Here is a 19,012-nt window from a genome sequence, read left to right on the forward strand (position 1 = left end):
ATCTAAGTTCCTGATTAGACTGTTTGAGTTCTTGATTAGACTGTTTAAATTCCTGATTAGACTGTTCAAACTGAGTCTTAAGTTCCTGATTAGACTGTTCAAACTGAGTCAAGTTCCTGATTAGACTGTTTCAGTTCTTGATTAGACTGTTTAAGTTCCTGATTAGACTGTTCAAACTGAGTCTTAAGTTCCTGATTAGAACTTACAACAGCTAATTGTATGCTTCTAATGCTGTTTAGTATGTCATTTAAATTAGGATTTATACTTTCCAAATACACCGGCAATTGGTAAGGATCGTAACTGGAATCACATTTGTTACAACAGTATTTTTCCTTAGTGGTAGAATAAATTGTCCAATGTGTGACGGAAAGCTTCAAACATGAAACATGATACCACGAACGGCAATCAAAACATTGCACATACCTCAGATCATTATCGAGCTTATCACAACACGTCACTCCTTCAATCTTACCTGACTGTACATCACCAATGTCACCATCCTGAGAATTACTACTATTTAAGTAGGTTCCTTCATATGCAACATTAGACTTTAGCCTACGTGAATGTCTAGGCTTTGTTTCTTTAGATTTATCTGCCATGATTGCACAGAATAATAATAAACTTAAGAAATAAAATATTTAGGGTCGCCAATTTTGTCTTCGCAACATGTTCAACAAATTGCAAATGCAAGACAAAATAAAATTTACTACCATTGCGCAAACTTCTCACCACGCATCAGAAGATTGTCCTTTCTTTTTCAATCCTGGCTGTAGGCGCCAAATTATTGAAGCAAGTCTTTCGCACACACTTCAACGAAACATCCTAGTATTTATCTTTATCCAAATCTGCTTACAGTTTGTTAAATTCAAAGAAAACTCGGACGTCACTATTTTAAATTTCCATATATTTTATCACTTATTGATCTACTGTCTTTTGTTTTTCGTTGCTATGCTCAAAAATGTATAGAAATTTATACATCGCAATTTCACATTATCAATAATTATTTATACATCTCATTAATTCAACAACGTTTTGAAACATAACAAAATATTAATTGATAACAACATAAATATCATAATGCATGTTAAATACAAAATTAAACAATAAATAATAAATGAAATAAATGAACATCTTTGGGTCAGTCACAAGATGTGAAGTTAGCTCTCGAAATTTTGGAAGCATATCCAATCCCCGAAGACCGAGAGTGACACTAGCTGTCGAAAGTATATTTGGAACTGACCTGGCTGTTAAGATAAGAGTAATTAGTTATACGACTCCCGGTCTCGAGTGGAGCTACGGAGAGCGTGTCCTTGGCGACCAGCCAATGGCAGGAGTGCAACGTTGTACAGTTAGGAAACTGCGGCGCGCAAGTTAAACGCCGTGTTCTGTATTTTTCTTGTGCGCAAGAAGTTTCCATAAAACTCGCCACTTTAACGTTCAATGTAAGATGGGGCACGACATTTTGAACCTGACTGTCCAAGTCCCATGAATTTCCGTCGCCTACAGCCGGAGTTATTGCTTCTCAAAGAAACATGGGAAACAACAGGTGTCTACACACACACGATGACCCTTTCGTTTTCCTTCCGTGTTCAGTCTGTTTTTTTCGTTGCCACCGCGTTGACCCCGTGAGTTGTTGTGTCTTGGTAAAGCTATGGGTGTTAAATTCGGCTGAATATGCACAATGACCTTCATTGTCGTGGGTGTTCACGAACATTGCGAGTTCAGCGTTTTCGTCACAAAGGTGGTGTAAGATAATTTTACAAATTCGCCACGAAGAATGGTTGTGAGAGGATTCAATACAGCCCTTATTGATTGATTCGATTTATTTTACATCGCTTTTCTGCCATTTATGGCTAATCGTGAAAATGAAGATGGGTGATGATATGATAAAATTGATGAAGGGACACTTAAGAACACCTATACCCGGGCCGGGATTCGAACCCGGGACCCCTGGTGTCGTAGCGCGCTGTGCAATACAGCCCTTATGTTCGATAGTTGTGCAATAGTGTGTGTTCCGTGAGTGTTATTTAATATTGTCGCGCCGGAGACCATGGTGGAGTGGATAGCATATGGCATATGGCGCTACGACGCTAGGGATCCCGGATTCGAATCCCGGCCTGGACATGGATGTCCATTCATCAATTTCATTATATCATCACTCATTCCCATCTTCGCAATTAGCCAAAAGTGACAGAAAAGCGAAGTAAAATAAAGGAAATCTAGTACCTAATACTCGAAACCTAATACTAATAGTACAGGCACCAAGGGTAAAATATTACGTTCACTAGACAGAAATCTTAATTTTAAAATGTATTCTTACTTCAAGAATTTGGCGTCGGAGGAAGTGCGTGCTGAAACAGTGTTCTCTCATAGTCGAAAACTTACGGCTAAAGCGTGTGGTGTATGTGTGCATACTGTGTTGCGTATTGTAAAACAGGGTAAAATATCTACCACGGAAATCGGCGAACCCCTATTCAAATCTCCTGAGAAACATGCCAGAAAACAGCAACGAGAGCGATGGTGATGGCCTTGCAGTTCTTCTATAATAAATACCTTCAAACTTCTTTCAGGTACGAGTTTCTCTTTTATGCTGCAGTGATATGATATAATCCTGTGTAGAATTCTTCACTATATATTTCATTGTACTGAAATATCACGTGCATGCATTATATATATAAAAGTTGAATATTGGACACAACGAATTATCTGCGTTTCCCTTCCGATAGCGGTTGGTTTGGCAACAGCGCGACAGCACTGGCTGCGTATTGGCTGAACTCATGTTCTATCTAAAAGCGTTCGCCGTTTAGTTATCGAAAGCTAGGAAGCTTCTCGGGAAGTGACCTGGTTGATATGCTCACCTCAATCTCTGAATATGAGAGTGGCGTTAGATCTCGAAAGTTCGGAGGCATATCCGAAACTGACTTGGAGGATATCTAAACTTTAATCCCTGAAAATAAGAGTGATGTTAACTCTAGAAAATGTAGAAATATATCCAGAAATAGCCCTGCTGATACTTCAGTCCCTGAAGATGAGGAAGTATATTCGGAAGTGACTTGGATTATATACAGACTTCAGTGCCTGAAGATGAGAGTAACGTTAGCTCTCAAAAGTATATCTGGATCTGACCTGCCTGAAATGTCGACTTCAATAAATGATAGGAGTGTGCTGTTAGCTCTGGAAAACTCATCCGGACTAATGTGGCCGATATGCCGACTTCAATCCCTGAAGATAAATGTGATGTTAGCTATCGAAAGCATATCTGGAAATAACCTGGCATATACCTAGGTATAACAACTTGAATCCCTGAAGATGAATGTGATGATAACTCCTGAAAGCATATCCAAAACTGACCATGCTGATATGCTAACTTAAATCCCTGAAGATGAGAGTCCTTTGCACTTGAGAGGTCGAAAGCATATCCGGAACTCAGTTGGCTGATATCGTGACAGAATATCTTCATCATTCTCTGCCATGAAAGCTTTAAGAATTATCAAATACAAGATAATCTTCACCATCTTCTAGTCACAGGCACAGAATTATTTGGGGAAACATCTGTCACGTTGCGACTCATTATGAGAAGCAGCAATCCACTATGAAATAAGCCAGTTAGTGAATATATATTTTATGTATTCTTGTTATGGTCAGTCATCAGTTTTATTTCTGTTAATGGAGTTGGACTTGTATTATGTGACAGATGCAAACAGCCAATGTGCTAATGTTTCCATTAATTTACACATCAATCAATCCATATTTTACATGTGCTTATTATGCTGTAATATTTTGAGAAATATGTTTAAACAGAGAATGTTTATAGTTTCTGTTTCTTGTCTTATGTTTCAGATATTCTAAAATGTATACAACTGATAAGGTGGGTAAAATATAAAGCATGCAAGCTGGAAAAGTAATCATTCTCCACTGACAAAAATCTGCCAGGCTACAGCAGTTCAAATTATGAAGCTGCTTATGATTCAGATTTGTACTTTTAACTGGAAATTTCACGTCATTCTTAAAGCCGTAAATACCAGTGTCAGCAGTAAACTGAATGTTATTTTTCCATAGACACACATAAAACTTTCATGATTCATAAAAATGCAGAATGCTTTTGTTTCTCTATTCTCTTCTTTGAGAAAAGAATTCAAATAAATTTCGAAATTCACCAGCAATATTATCTCTTACACAGTGGAAATTATGCAAACCTTCTGTGCAGCATCCACAACATCCTACATCAAACATAAAAATTTTATTTGATACACTGCTCTACGCAAATTCTGATCACAAATTGGTTATGTGAATTTTTCAGGTCATAGGCCAACCAAGATGTAGTGGAAGGAGGTATGGAGTGGGAGTTAATGTAATAAAATTCTTGGAAAGAGGAAGAAAATTGCTTTCACTTGCAAAGGTCAGATGGTGTAATGGAAATATACACCAAGTTCCTACTAGAACTACAGTGGAGGTTATACGGTTAACCTTACTCGTTAGCATATACCTTCTACTTGTTTATATTTATGTAATTTGGCCATTACTCTTGTAAACTTATAATTCTCAAGCAACACATGTCACGTGTTGTCATTTCGGTGTGACATCTCCCTAAATAATGTTCTTTCTTTCTCCAGAACAAATTGACGGCAGACTATGAAGGCTCTTATCGTTAAACGCAATAATTGAAGTCTGCTGTACAGAGGCTGATTCATTTATATTGAGCCGAATTCAATGTGCCACTGTACCGTGCATGCGCAACGCATCACCGTGAGATTGCGCCGAGGTAAGCAACAGTATCTCGTAAGTCATGCAGTAGGGCAGTGTGGTCGAGCGTAGTCTGATGCCGTCAAAACTGAATAGATTCTGGGAGGGGTACATTGTTGCCCTTTCCGACGGTAAGTTCACGGTGTCGCACATCATAGAAATGTGTAAAGTGTTTAATTTTCATGTAGGTCGTGCCACTGTGATTCGTATTATATGGAAATATGCGGCACAGAGTCCTGGGCCCACCACACCTACGCGAGCAGCTAGAAACCGGCCTCCCGTGAAGAGGACCCTGCCGCTATTGCATGTTGTTCGGCGTATGGTGACCTCCAAAAATCCCCCCACACAGCGTGCAATGGCCAGCAAATGCCACACATTGCAGGCGACAATCAACCGCGCCATTCACAGTTATTTACGCCTCAAGGTCATTCACAAGAGCAGTGTGCATGCCCTGAAACCGTGTCATGTGGCTGAGCGAAAAAGGAACTGCAGGAGGCTGTATGAATGTCATCTAGTGGGTGATCGGTTAAAGTGGAACAGGAAACTGGAATTTCTACAATTCCCTTCTCTGACATCCCTGTCAAGAGTCCAGATGCCAGTCCAATGGACTATTGTGCTTTCGGACTCCTCAAGCGGCGCCTGTCCCATCGTCGAGTCCGCACCATCTCCGGCCTGTGGAAAGCCTGTAACAATGAGTGGGATGCAATACCCATGGTCCAGCTGCAACGCAGTCTCCTGCAATGGAAACTCCGATGCCGGGCAATAGTCAATAGTGGTGGCCTGCAGATCGAACACAACCGGTGGTGGAAACATTGCATTTCCTAGGTAGGTGGCACATTCAAATTCGGCTCAATATGAATGAATCAACCTCTGTATTTCTGCTATAAACACCGAGAATGAAAGAAAAGAGAATTGTTGCTTTCTCTATTTTTTTAGATTAAGTATTTTTTCTCTTTTGGTTAATTAACAGTATTATTAAAATTGTTAACAGTACACAAACTGATTATGTACCAATAAGAAAATAAAATACAATAACATGCCATACTTTATCCTATGACATACAACTGTAGCCTTTATGTTTAAATGCAAATTAAAATAGAGATTCATATTTTTCTATTTTAAAAAATGCCTTCTCAGTTGCAATATTATCATAATTCTACCATGAATTACACTTTTGGTTCATCCATATATTTAATGAAAACATGGTCTCCACTTAAACTTTTACGAAACTTAGTGTATATACCATGTGAAAACTTTGGGACTACAGTACTGGTTCCTACACACATCGCACTTGAAGCTTTAATAACATGTTTTGGACTTAGCTGTGTTAACAACCATTGTTTCTGCTGGGATCTGGCTCAAATATGGTGGCAAGATATGAGAGGATAATATCCTTGTATGCAAAAATGCAAAGAAAAGTAACTGTTAATTTTGTTACTTTTCACTCACATTGCATTTCTGCCACTTTTCGCTAATCATGATGATGGGGATCAACTACTGAAGCACGAACACTGTCGTAAGATGGTATATGATTCACCGATTGACGATCAGAAACAAAGTAAGACTACATATGATTAAAAACTGAAATTTTCTATGAATTACTAGAAAATATTTTACCTTAACTCGACTGAAATTAAGTAATGATACATGTATTATTATTGTCATTTATTTGCACATGCGTACTGTATATATATTTCATATTTCATCTGTTTTCTTTTTGTCATTTCTTCGTGTAGTAGTAGTAGTTTTTTCATGCAAGTTCTTTTGTTACTTATGTACTTTACTTGCACTATCTTTAATTCGAACTTGGATAATTCGAACAAACGCACAATCCCCTTGAAACCCCTATCTAATCAATGTTAAAAATGACTACTTAATTCGAATTTTGAAGGTTAAATTTAGATAATTCGAAGTCAGGTTTCCAATAATTTAACATAAATCTTTCCAAGAAAAACCAAAGTGGTTGCTACATAAGAAATTCCAACAGATGCCTCATCCCCCTTTTCATCTTGAAAAGGTTGTTTTTATGGTTAACAGATGTAGCCAGGGCAAATAAGAGGGAGCAGCGGGAATCCCCAGAGCTTTTGTTTGTAGGATTGTGACCTTCACCCTCTCAGAAACAAGTTGAGAGGGGAGCGGATAGCCGGACAGAAGGGGTCATTTGTCTGTGTGTTTTAGTGGAGTCACAATGTCAATAGGTGGTGCGTACAGTAGCTTAACATTAGATATGAAAGTTGAAGTGCTGGAGAGGTAGAAAGAGGAATGAAAAAGAGTAGTGTAGTGTACTGTTCCTGGATGGAGATATGGATAAAACATAGCAGTTGTAAGGTAAGGTGTACTGTTTGCGTATTAATGCAATTTTATGTTTAATACAGTGTGTTGCATTGGTGTGTCTTTTTTTATTATATTCTGGTTAATTCGAATTTTGGATAATTCGAACTTTTTTCGTAGGCCCTTGGAGTTTGAATTAAAAAGAGTCCACTGTATAATAATGTACTCTGTTCCATCTTTTTTTGTCGGGTTAGGTGGTAGATCAGAATTTGCTGAACCTCACCCAATAATAAAGACAATGGAATTGAATTTTGATACGATGAGGTAAATAAAGAGACTGAGCCTCGTTAGTCTGCAACAATGCAGTCCAGGGTATACTGTGTGAAAGTGATGTTCACATTTGGGTGTCTGTAGAGAGGTTAATTTGTTTAGCTCATTTTACTTCGCATTTCTGCCACTTTTGGCTAATTGCGAAGATGAGCATGAATGGTGATGTGTTGATATATAGGTATAACACAATAAGAGCCCTACAGGAGTCCAAATACTAGAGCCTCACTAGTCTGCAAAATGAAGTCCAGGGTGTACACCCAATGGCGATAGAAACAGTAGGCGAATTGTCCACCACCATTTTAATTCGGTCTTTATTACACATTGTGATGACAATGAATTGAAATACTGACGTCAATAAGCAGAGAACAATGCCTGCTTCGAACCAACATAGTTTCATTCCTTAAAACACAGGATGTAGAATAAAAAAGTAATTAAAATTTGCCTACCATTATCTTTGCTGTTAACTGTACTACATGGAAGCGAGGTTCACATTTTGGAAAGGATCACTCCTTACACCACTCTGCAGAGAAGGTCACCATACTATACATATGCCATTTTAGAACAAACTAACTGTCTAGCTGCAGCAACACATCTGTCCCTGTCCTGGACAAGACCAGTCCAATCTTTTCCACCCTTACCTATTTTCTTTAGGTGCATCTCAACGTTATCTCTCCATCTTAGTCTTGGCCTTCCTGCAGGTCTCTTACCATCAGGTTTCCCAACAAGAATCCTATAAACTATTATTTTAGAACATAAAGAAAAAATTCAAAGAACAATGCTTTCAAACTTTATTTTTTGCTTGTAAAATATGCACATACATTCACACAATGCATGCAAGCTACACAATGAATGTGACAATCACAGATTTCTATTGTCTGCTCCATTTGGAGTAAAGTTCTTGCCAATGTTTATTTTGCAACATACAATTTCCAGCATTAACAGCACTGTGATACAATAACAGGTAACATATTCTTAGCCTACAGAAACTTAAGTTTTTTAAGCATTCAATCTTTCCACAAAATATAAAGATAACTATATGTATGCATGCTCTGCACAATGGGTTTCGTTTACATATAGCCAGATAAAGCAAGCATATCCAAAGCGAAAATTTGAATTTAATTTTACTTGAGCTAAGTGTCAACCAAACAGAACAAATTTCTGAGCTTTATTTAGGAAACTTACACACGCACACATTGCATTACCAAAATACCTGAGCCAAGTACATCACATTTCACATATCGTAACAAAATTTTCAGTCAGTTGTACAGTAACATTATTTCTCAGTACCACCTTAATATCATCTTGGCCTGCATAGTACAAAAGCATTGTGTGTAGTGATATGTTCTCGCAATTGGAAAACTACATTGAGATTCTTTTCATTTTACAAAATAATTTGGTCTATGTTAACCAGATAGTAATATGGAAATAATTTGCATATGATAGACCAGATTTGTACAAAATTTACGAACAGTATTAAAATCTACTCACATTTAAGTTACAAAAGGCTTTATTATTATTCAGAAATGCTTTCTTTGGTCTCAGTTAAAATCGAAAGCATTGCACTACTATCAAACAATTGTTAAAAGTCAAAGTCTCTTAATTTACCTTTAAATCTTGCTTACCATTTTATGAAAGCACAATGCACAATGAGAAGAGATCACACATGTTGCATGAAAAGAATAATTTCAGAATATTTCAATTTAAGGCCAATAAATAACTTGTTCCCTTTCTGCCGTGTAATTTAAAAAAGCATAACATGTAACCTGGTGAATCGATTCCAAGCTGATCACAACAGTAGGTCAGTGCACAAAACACCTACTTAAAAAGAAAAAAATGTATGTATTAATAATAGTCAATATAACAATTTTGGTGAGGCAAACAAGAATACAATATAAATATTTGTTATGTTCATGAAATAGTTACTATAGGGTGTTCCGTATAGGAAAATTTCATAAAAATAGGGAAAATATCATGAAAATAGTTATATTTCACATATATGTAAGCAGTAACATCTCGCATGTACGTATGAAAGACAATGTCAGGCATATGTCCACCCCTACTGAGCTGCATGCATTTATAAGCTTCACAAAATTATTGATAACTCTCTTGCAGATGTCTGTCCTGATGCCTCCAATCACCCGTATGATTTCCGCCTTCAGTTCCAAAAGGGTTCGTTGTTTGTTGGCGTACACCTTTGATTTCACAAACCCCATAAGAAGAAATCACAGGGTGTAAGATCACATGACCTTGCCGGCCATTCCTGGTCACTTTGGTAAAATGTCTTCACAATGAGAACACGTTGCTCAATCGTAAACTGTTCCATATCGTAACCACAACCAACGAGTCAAAACAATTGAGGCTACATTAATTGGGATGACAACAGATACCAACATTGGTAAGAACAGGTCTGCCAACCTCGAAACAAAACAATAGCACTTAATTCAAATTCAGTATTCTATACGGAACACCCTATATATCAGAAACAAATAACGTGGAAATGGATGTGGGGGTACAGTAGATAGGGATAACACAAGTGTTTTTTTTTTTTTTTTGGATCTGACCTGTTTGCCCGAAACATGGTGCAACTTTCGGAGTGTACAGGAACAGCTTATTCCAAATGAACTTTCGAGATTTCCCCAACTGGGACAAGAGTAACATCCCCGGCCCACTTACATTCAAACACAAACAATAAATATCTGATCCCATACGGAATCCATAACAAAAATGATAGTAATTTTGTCTGAAGTTTGCATGTTCCTCTACAATAAAACTTTTGTCTTAACAGTAGCAAATTACTCAGACAAATTACCCTGTAACAAAAATTTCAAATGCACATTTGGTATAATTTATTTCACATAATTCACAACGTGTTATTGGACATTATATAGAGTACAGGTATTAAAGGACATAAATAATCGTTAATAAACGTCATTGTAAAATTTATGAATGTACTTCAAATATACCAAAATACATTATTATCTATCTGATGCCTAACATTATTATGTACAACTCAAAGTAGCTTTCGATATCGCTGTTTTACCTGCGTGAAATAGTTTCTGCCAGTGCTACTGCAACGGAATCTGTTGCCTTTGAAACACAGCAGACTTCCGACGATTCCACGCAGGTAAAATAACGATAGCGAAAGACCAGGTGAGGCCAGGCCGGCTCGGTAGCTCAGTGGTTAGAGCAATGGCATGGTATGCCAGAGACCTGGGTTCGAGTCCTGTTCGAGCCTGCATTTTTCGCTGACAATTTCTACGTAGTACAACTCCTGTGTGTGCCTAATCTACAACATATCTCCTAACTTTCCAAACATCACTACAATTACATTAATAGGTAATGTACCTTGCATATCACTTCATTCTGAACAAACCGTATACAATAATTCCTTTGAAGCAATAAGTATGTGACTGAGCAGCATGAGCAAGAAAATTTTTAGATAAATTTTCAGCACACCAACAATAATAATATTACTTATAACATGATGTTTATTCTTTCCATTTTTCTTCTCATAGTTCATTCAGCCACCTAGCTATAGCTCTGTCTCTAATCTTTAAAAGCTGGAATTTTTACTATATTTGGCATGTTTTACACATGCACTGTAAAGTCTGGCATGCTCAGTTTGAATCAATTATGAGAATGGTATGAATATTCCTAGGTTTTGTTCTCTGTGCATTATGTGAAAGGCATGGGCACCCAGAAAAAGGGCAACCTCATGGAAAATCTATTCAACCTAAAATTATACAGGGTGAGTCACCTAAAACTACCACCAGAAAAATTTCGTGAACAATAATATATATTGAAAATTACTTTCACAGACATGAAGTTATGAGAGGGTCTCATGAAATTAGTGGATACAATACGTACAACTACGTAAGGAAGTATGATTTTCAACACAAACTTACATATTTTTAAATTGAAAAAATGTATTACTTTTAGTGCAATTGAAAGTTAGGAAATAGTACATTAACAATAATGCTTGTTACATTTTAATACATCAAGAAGTCTCAAGTAATTGTAATGTTAAAATGATGCATGAAACAAACATCTCACAAGTTGATTTGTATGTTTTACCTTTTCACTGTAGCCGGTGGTGTAGTTAGCACATTGCACTATCATGCCAGGAGTTCCGGGTTCAAATCCTGGCCTGGACATGGGAGTTTGTGAGTGCCCATTCATCAATTTCATGATATCATTCATCGTCATCTTCGCAAATTAGCCAAAAGTGCCACAAAAAACGAAGTAAAATAAACTAAATTAATCAACCAATAAAATCAAACCCTCTTGACTGTAAATTAATACATGTTTGCTACGACACACGAATGACATCGAAATGGGTAACATGTTTGCTACGACACACGAACCAACTTCTGAGATGTTTGTTTCAAGAGTCAACTTCATGTTACAATTACTTGAGAATTATTTGATGTATTACAATGTAACAAATGCCATGTTTAATGTATTTTTTCCTACTTTCAATTGCACTAAAAAATAATATGGGTTTCCATTTTAAAAAAATGTAAGTTTATGTTGAAAATCATACTTCCTTACGTAGTTGAATGTATTGTATTCACTAATTTCATAAGCCCCTCTCATAACTACATGTATGTTTGTTTGCTTGAGTTGGTGTTTTAAGCCCACTTAATGCACAGTAAGGCTAATCAGGACTGGACCTACAGTTTAAAGTGAGATCCGAACTACTATGTGCCTCCACTGGGTATTGAACCCGGGACACCTTGATTGCAAGGCGAGGACACAACTTTCTTTATGCCTGTGAAAGGAGTTTTTCAATATATTTATTAATGTTCACGAAATATTTCCGGTGGTAATTTTAGGTGACTCACCCTCATTAATCTGCCCCCGTGTCAGGGCAACAGTTTTTTTTTCCTTATTGAAATATTTATTAATATGTTAAATAATTAGGTAATTACATGTATAAAAATATGTATATGTGATAAGTGTATCTCAATTTATTATGCATTTTTAGGTTTGTATATATTCCATGTATTAAAACCATGTGGAGCTCTCTGTTCTTTCTTCGCGTTTCGAACGTTCAAGGAAAAGGTGGGCAGTTTAGCTGTTAAAATTTTTTGAAAGAAGGGCCGTTCGCAACAGACGCAAACCAAACGTATATAAACTCCCAGATGAGAGTGGGGGAGGTCGGCTGTTGGAACTGTAACTTGGAAGGGAGAGGCTGTTTTTGCTTTGGTCAGCTCGGATCGGAGGACAGATCTCCCACAACAATGCTGTAAGAGATTTGAGCTAGTGACTTGGTGTCCAGTTTACAGGTAAAAAGGTAGTTTGTACTGGATGTTATTTTGAAGTAATTACGGTGCGCCGGGCAGCCTAGTGCCTTGTCACCGTGGAGATTGAGAAATTTACACGTCGGGCGACCTCGCGCCTGTTAAGACGTTTCTTGGAGTAATGCGTCTACCTTGTGACTAGCGTACTCCCGATGTAATTCACAAAATGTAAGCATCCAGGTACAAACAATAGAGATTTCCAACATCAAAATTAAGAGTTTTGGGCCGTTAATTAGAGAAATAAACGTTCGGATACAACTTGTATATATTTAAATTTACGTTAATTAAACTTTAGGAAATATCCAAAATTTCAGTTTTTAATTTCACAGTTGCTGGACAAGGTAATTTATCCCCATAACAATAAGGTTTTGCAAAAGGTTATTCATTGTCTCTTGTAGTTAATTATAATTATGTTGACTTGTTGCAACCCACGTGCATTGCTGTACAAAGAAATTACCCCTAGACAAAATGAGAGCACAGTACGGAATGCACCGAACCTTGAGCGAGGAGGTAAAGCTGTCCGAGGGCACATATTAACCTCAAATTGAAGTCTAAGATGGTACTGTTTTGGGGTGATGTTCTGCTAGTTTTAGATACTAGAATATCTTATATCTCTGTTGCATGGACACTGCACAGTATTAATAAATAATTACAGTACAAAACGTAGCCATGATACATGAAATGCAATTCGTAGAGCATAGAATTCTAGAGACTGAACTTTATTTCAGGATCAATTATTCTAGACCATCTCACACATTCTTTGAGTTACAAATAAAAATAGACACAACATGCATACTTACATTGCCCAGGCTAGATTATAGCAGAAGAGGGAGAAATTTAGCAATTAGCAGTTCATTCAGAACCTGTCAGAGCTACCACAGTGAAGCGAAGTTCTTCAGGATCACGTGCTATGTAGTCCTTGCATACTTTAGCAGCATCCTATAAAGAAAAAAACAACATAAAATTAACATTCTCATCAGTGCTTGAAGTGAGAGGGGGGGGGGGTGTATAAGGCTGACATTTCTTTCAGGTTACATATGTATATAAAGCATGCCTTGTCTGCTTCCTTTCAATTACATCCTGGGATGTTTTACATAGCAAAGGATGTGGGGAGGGATGGACATCCCTTAAATACAGTATGTTCGAAAAATCCCCGCACTCAGACTTTGAAAATATGCTACGAGGGCAACATGAGTTGGCAACGTTAGTAGGAGGGAAGGGTATAACCTTGAAGAACGAGATGATGTCATGGGGGAGCTGTGCTGTTATTACAGCGTCCGACGTAAGGTAAGACAAATGCAGTCGGTCGACAATGCATTTTACGCAAGCACAGCAAATCGCTTGTTAGAAGCATATTTTGAGTGTAAGTCATATTCATCAGAGTGTGTGGAGAAATGGAAACATCTATTTCCTGATGATCCGACACCAGGAAAAAGCGCAGTGTATGATCTTGTGTGACGATTTCGTGAAAGAGACTCATTTTATGATTGACAACGAAGTGGAAGGAAGACCCAAGGTCATCACACAAGAATTCTAGCAAGACTTGCAGCAGCGAATGTTGCGATCCCCACGAAAATCGATACGACGTTTGTCACAACAAGTTGGAGCATCAGTTGGATCAACACAGAAGGCTCTCAAAGTAGCCAAGCGGAACATGTGTAAGCGGGTAGACATGTGTTTACAGGCACTTAGTATAGACTGGCAACCATCCATATATAGTGCAGCAAGACCCCCATGGTGTTTCCATATGATTGTGTTGCGTTGTGTTGTGTTTGGAAAGTTTTTTTGGTGCGCGTAAATTAATGTGCCACCTTGTTCGTGTCTTTGTGACCATTGCCATTACAATATTATGCACCTTTGGTTTACACATGATTTTCTGTGTCGTACAAGAACTAGTGCACTTATGTACGTATTCATTACGTTGCCATGTGTATCACATTCTCCACAATAAATTCTTCAAAAGTGAGTGTGGGAACTTTTCAAACACCCTGTATAGCACGGTCAGAAAATCGTAATATAGGAAGTGACTATAAGAGAGATTGTGAATTTTTCTTTTTCAATTCCATTATCTAGGTAACTGAAGTTCTTTTTTTTTCATTAACTCCAATTGTATGTTACTGATTTTGAACTCCTAGCTGGAGATTTCATTAGCAATTCCATCTGCATGCATCTGAGTGAGAACCATTTCAATTATCAACTATTTTTGGCATGTAGAGGAATTGTAATCAATGATCTAGCAGTTGTTGATTGTTGAATTATTATTTCTATGCACAGAAAGGCTAATCGGGACAGGACCTACAATTTAAAGTGGGATCCGAACCACTATGTGCTTCCACCGAGCTTCGGATCCAGGACCTCTTGATTACAAGGTGACAACGCTACCACTGTGCCATCAGGGAGGTCCAGTTCCAATTAGCCTGAACTGAATGTAACATGAAGTTTAAAAGAAACCAACCACTTTCACACCCAAACAAGATTATGAAGTTCACAGATGGGATTTGGAGGTGGAACATGTCACAGGAGAGTCTCAAAAATAATTCCCGAATTGTAGTTGTTTATAACTTTCCATATGACTTCTGGTTGTTTTATTTGCAGGTAAACTCTTACATTATTGATGATTGTGGAGCAATGATTTGCAGTTCCAAATTCCACCACTAGGAGCGATGGTGTTATCAAGTGTGGAAATGGTGTCGTTGCGGATGAAGTCACATTGGGTTGTGAAACAGGCCGATACAAAATCACTGGTGGTGCAAAAGTTCCTGCAGACAGGCACAGTTGAAAAGGAGACCATGCGGTGTGCCACCTTGGACGATTCAAGACACTGGAAAACATTTGCGATGCCTTCAACAGATCACCAACAAAATCAATTCAGCAAGCTTCACATCAGCTTTATACCCCAAAGAGCTTAAATTGCATTCCAACAATATTTGGATTGTGCAATAATTGAAATCACAGAACAATGAGAAACCAAAAATATTTGAGACATGTTATGTTAATGTTACGTTTCCGGCTCGTGACATTAAGTCAAGTTGGTAAGGTCGCAAATTTCTTTTGAAGCACAGTGTTTTCTGACAAAGAAATGTTCCATTTAGTAATATTGTGCAGAGAAAAATGTGTGAATGTAGGGGTCCGAGAAGCCAAGTGTCCTAAGGGACATATCTGCAATAGTTTGAAAGTGAATGTGTGGTGCATTCGGCCTTTTTTTTCATTTCCGAAAATACTGTCTGATAATGTGTACGTGACACCACTTCCACGACATGGCACAAGATTGAGCACACTGGGGATTTCCTGAATAAGCCCTTTCCCAATCTGTGGATTGGAAAGGGACGCCCTATCCCACCAGCTCCAAGATCACCCGCCATCAGCCTGCCCTGGATTTGCACAGGGTGAGTTAGAATACATTTTAATGTATTTTGTATTGCTCTTTACATTTTAGGTATTACTTTATGAAATTTTGTATCACAAATTTGTAACTTGTATATCCTTACATGCATATGCACTGCTGTACTAAGGCTCGTCAGCTGTTTTTCAGCAGGATAATATCAGCATAAATCAAAATACGGTTTTGACATTCTGCGTGTCACCAGACGCGCCCTAGTGTGCATCAAAGGATATGTAAAGACATGTATCTCGCATAAAACAGTTTCCATGTGAGCACTTAAAATCGGGATACTATTTTTGGAACACCCTGTACAAAAATGTCCGATATTTATAATACAAAGTTTTTTACAGCATTTTTTACCATGCTGAAATTACATTGTGTTAGATAATCGTGTTTATATATCGGAATTGGGAAAACTATCGGCAACAGGTCAAAAAAATTACCGGCGAGTACATTTCATCTAAAAAAATGTCAACTGATAAACAATTACCAACGGTAACAAGGAACAGAATGGATTTTCGATTTCATCGGTCCCAATTAACGTTTCCATATGCACTATAAACTTCGCACATTTATCTTAGACTAGCTGATTAGCCGGCGTTGTTTGGGTATTTATTTATCCCAATCTTGTATTAGACAGGAAAATAATGAATTCTAACTATAGTGTAAAATGTAACTAATTTTGATCGTGAATGTCACCAATTAGCTTAGCGGCTCCGAAAACTATGGATTCGACACTAATCTAGGTCATTTGTGGCATTTTATTTTTCACCCCCTCTCACCCTCCATGCCGATAGGTGATGAACTTGGAGTTGAACCGCATTGGGAGTGTCACGAAAACTATGGATTCAATTCGCAACACAGCCTGAATGTTAGACAACCCGAGAAACACGATCGTTGTGCGGATTGCATAGTCACGGATGCCTGTTTGTGCGGAATTTAATATCGGTGGTTCTAGATTAATTTTACATGTCACCCCTTCCAAACCCCACCCCTAGGGGTGCCAGGGTGTCTTACCCCAAAATATTATTTCCAGATTGCAAGTGATACGTGTACCAAGTTTGGTTGAAATTGCTCAAGGCGTTCGAGAGTTATGCCGGAACAAACAAATACACACACACACACATATACATCCACTTTTATATACAGGGTGTCATTTTAATGGCGCCCACGGACCACGGAAACGTATAGAGGACATCAAAACAAACAAATTTTCTCAGTAACATTTTTCTCGTTGGATCGTAGTTTCGGCGCTACAGTCGTTCAAAAAAGCCCGTTTTGCCGCCTGAATGCTGGCAACCCGAAACAACATTTGATAGCATTTGTGACGTCATATCCCGTTGTGAAGCGATGCGTTACAGGGTTGCCAGGAACACACATATTCTGAGAAAAATGACATAGCTACAATCAGCCACATTATGTACCGTAAAACAAAACGAATAAACACGTTCTGCAACTTAACAGGAAGTAAACAAACGATACGAAAAATGGTGGAAAGAAAATAGAATTCAAGTGGAAGTGGTCATATCAAATTTTGTCTCAGCTTACATGGCAAATATTTGCAAATCTAGTTACCAAGTTGGCATCTACAATTTAGTCTATCCACTTTGTCCTTCTAATACTAGTTGTCTGTGGCACACTGAACAGATGACAAAATAAAAATGAAAGAGCTCAAAATTCAAAAGGTAAGTAATACATTCTATCATGTATATTCAGGGCATTATGAGACAAGTGACGAAAATGGTTGAAAATACATGGATATAAGTAGTAGTAAAACAAACTCTCCGACGACCGTGTTTATCTACGCACCGGATACACATGTAATAGTTTGCAACTGTGAACAGGGCAGTATATACGCTACTGATTCATCATTAGATTTTTACTATGGTTGTATGTGTTTTAGCCATAATGTAACAACGTAAACCTCGGATATTTCCGTTATCAGCACAAAAGTACCACAAAGGCATCTGGACACAAACCTGTAGATATCAACCTTGCAACGAGATTTGCAAATATGTGACCTGTAGCTGGGCGTAAACAGCCACATGAAAGCTGCAAGTCAAATAAAATTAATTGTTCTTGATATTTGGCATGTAGACTGAGACAAAATCCGATATTGACACTTCATTTTGAATACGTTTTTTACCATCTCACATATCGTTGGTTCACTTCCCCCTTCCCCTGAGATGACTGCTGATCTTCTAGCTGGTAGGCTATGATGTTCGATCTACTGGACGCGTTTCTCGCTTCGTTTTACAGCAAATAATGTGGTTGGTAGTTTGTCATTTTTCACAAAATTTGTGTGTTCCTTGCAACCCTGCCGTGCGCTGTTTCGTTGCAGGAAATGACGTCACAGATACGATCATATGTTGTGTTGGGTTGCCAGCATCCAGGCGGCAAAACGGTCTTTTTTGAGCTACTGTAGCGCCGAAACTACGCACCAACGAGAAAAATGTTACTGAGAAAAGTTGTTTGTCTTGATGTCCTCTATACGAATCTGTGGTCCGTGGGCGCCATTAAAATGACACCCTGTATATATAATATAAGATTTACGACCAAATGTCTGAACTTTAGGGTATTCTATTCTTCCAAGTACCTTCTCTACCACAGTGACCAATTTGTCAGATTATATTGGTTGTTGTCTCTTGGGGCCAGAAATCAATCGAATTAAGCTGAAGAGTGAGTCTCGCACCAATTATTTCAATATCAATGTCCTGAGCAATGAAAGTACAATAATCATAACATCGCATACCACACTGTTCACATGCTGTAGTTTTTGGTTGTATTGTTTTCTATTATTATTATTTCACCTCTTCCGATTTTCGCTAGGAACTCTACTCTTATTATGCAGTTTATTATTGTTATATTTTTATTTTTCCTAATATCATTGTTATTACTGTACTGAGCAATGTAAATATTCACAATACTGAATACCACGTTTTTGACAATTTTTTGTTTTTTTCCTTCGTCAAATTACCATTTT

The 19,012-nt window shown here is 37.8% G+C and overlaps 1 protein-coding gene across 2 annotated transcripts in view; it reads right to left on the reverse strand.

Moving 5' to 3' along the window:
- Positions 1-8,115: 8,115 nt before the first annotated feature.
- Positions 8,116-19,012, reverse strand: part of Uch (Ubiquitin carboxyl-terminal hydrolase) — a 60,322-nt gene continuing 49,425 nt past the window's right edge. Inside the window, exons 6-7 of one of the 2 annotated variants that reach the window (XM_083114481.1) lie at positions 13,448-13,586; positions 8,116-9,159 (exon numbers count right to left, since the gene is read on the reverse strand). In XM_083114481.1, coding sequence (XP_082970607.1) covers positions 13,500-13,586 — 87 coding nt within the window. In that variant the 3' untranslated portion in view covers positions 8,116-9,159; positions 13,448-13,499. Of the gene's footprint in view, positions 9,163-13,447; positions 13,587-19,012 lie in introns of both variants that reach the window. The other variant, XM_083114482.1, reaches the window with a different exon arrangement.

This window comes from Lepisma saccharinum, chromosome 29 (genome assembly GCF_977018435.1).
Source record: "Lepisma saccharinum chromosome 29, izLepSacc3.1, whole genome shotgun sequence".
Lineage (NCBI taxonomy): Eukaryota > Metazoa > Arthropoda > Insecta > Zygentoma > Lepismatidae > Lepisma > Lepisma saccharinum.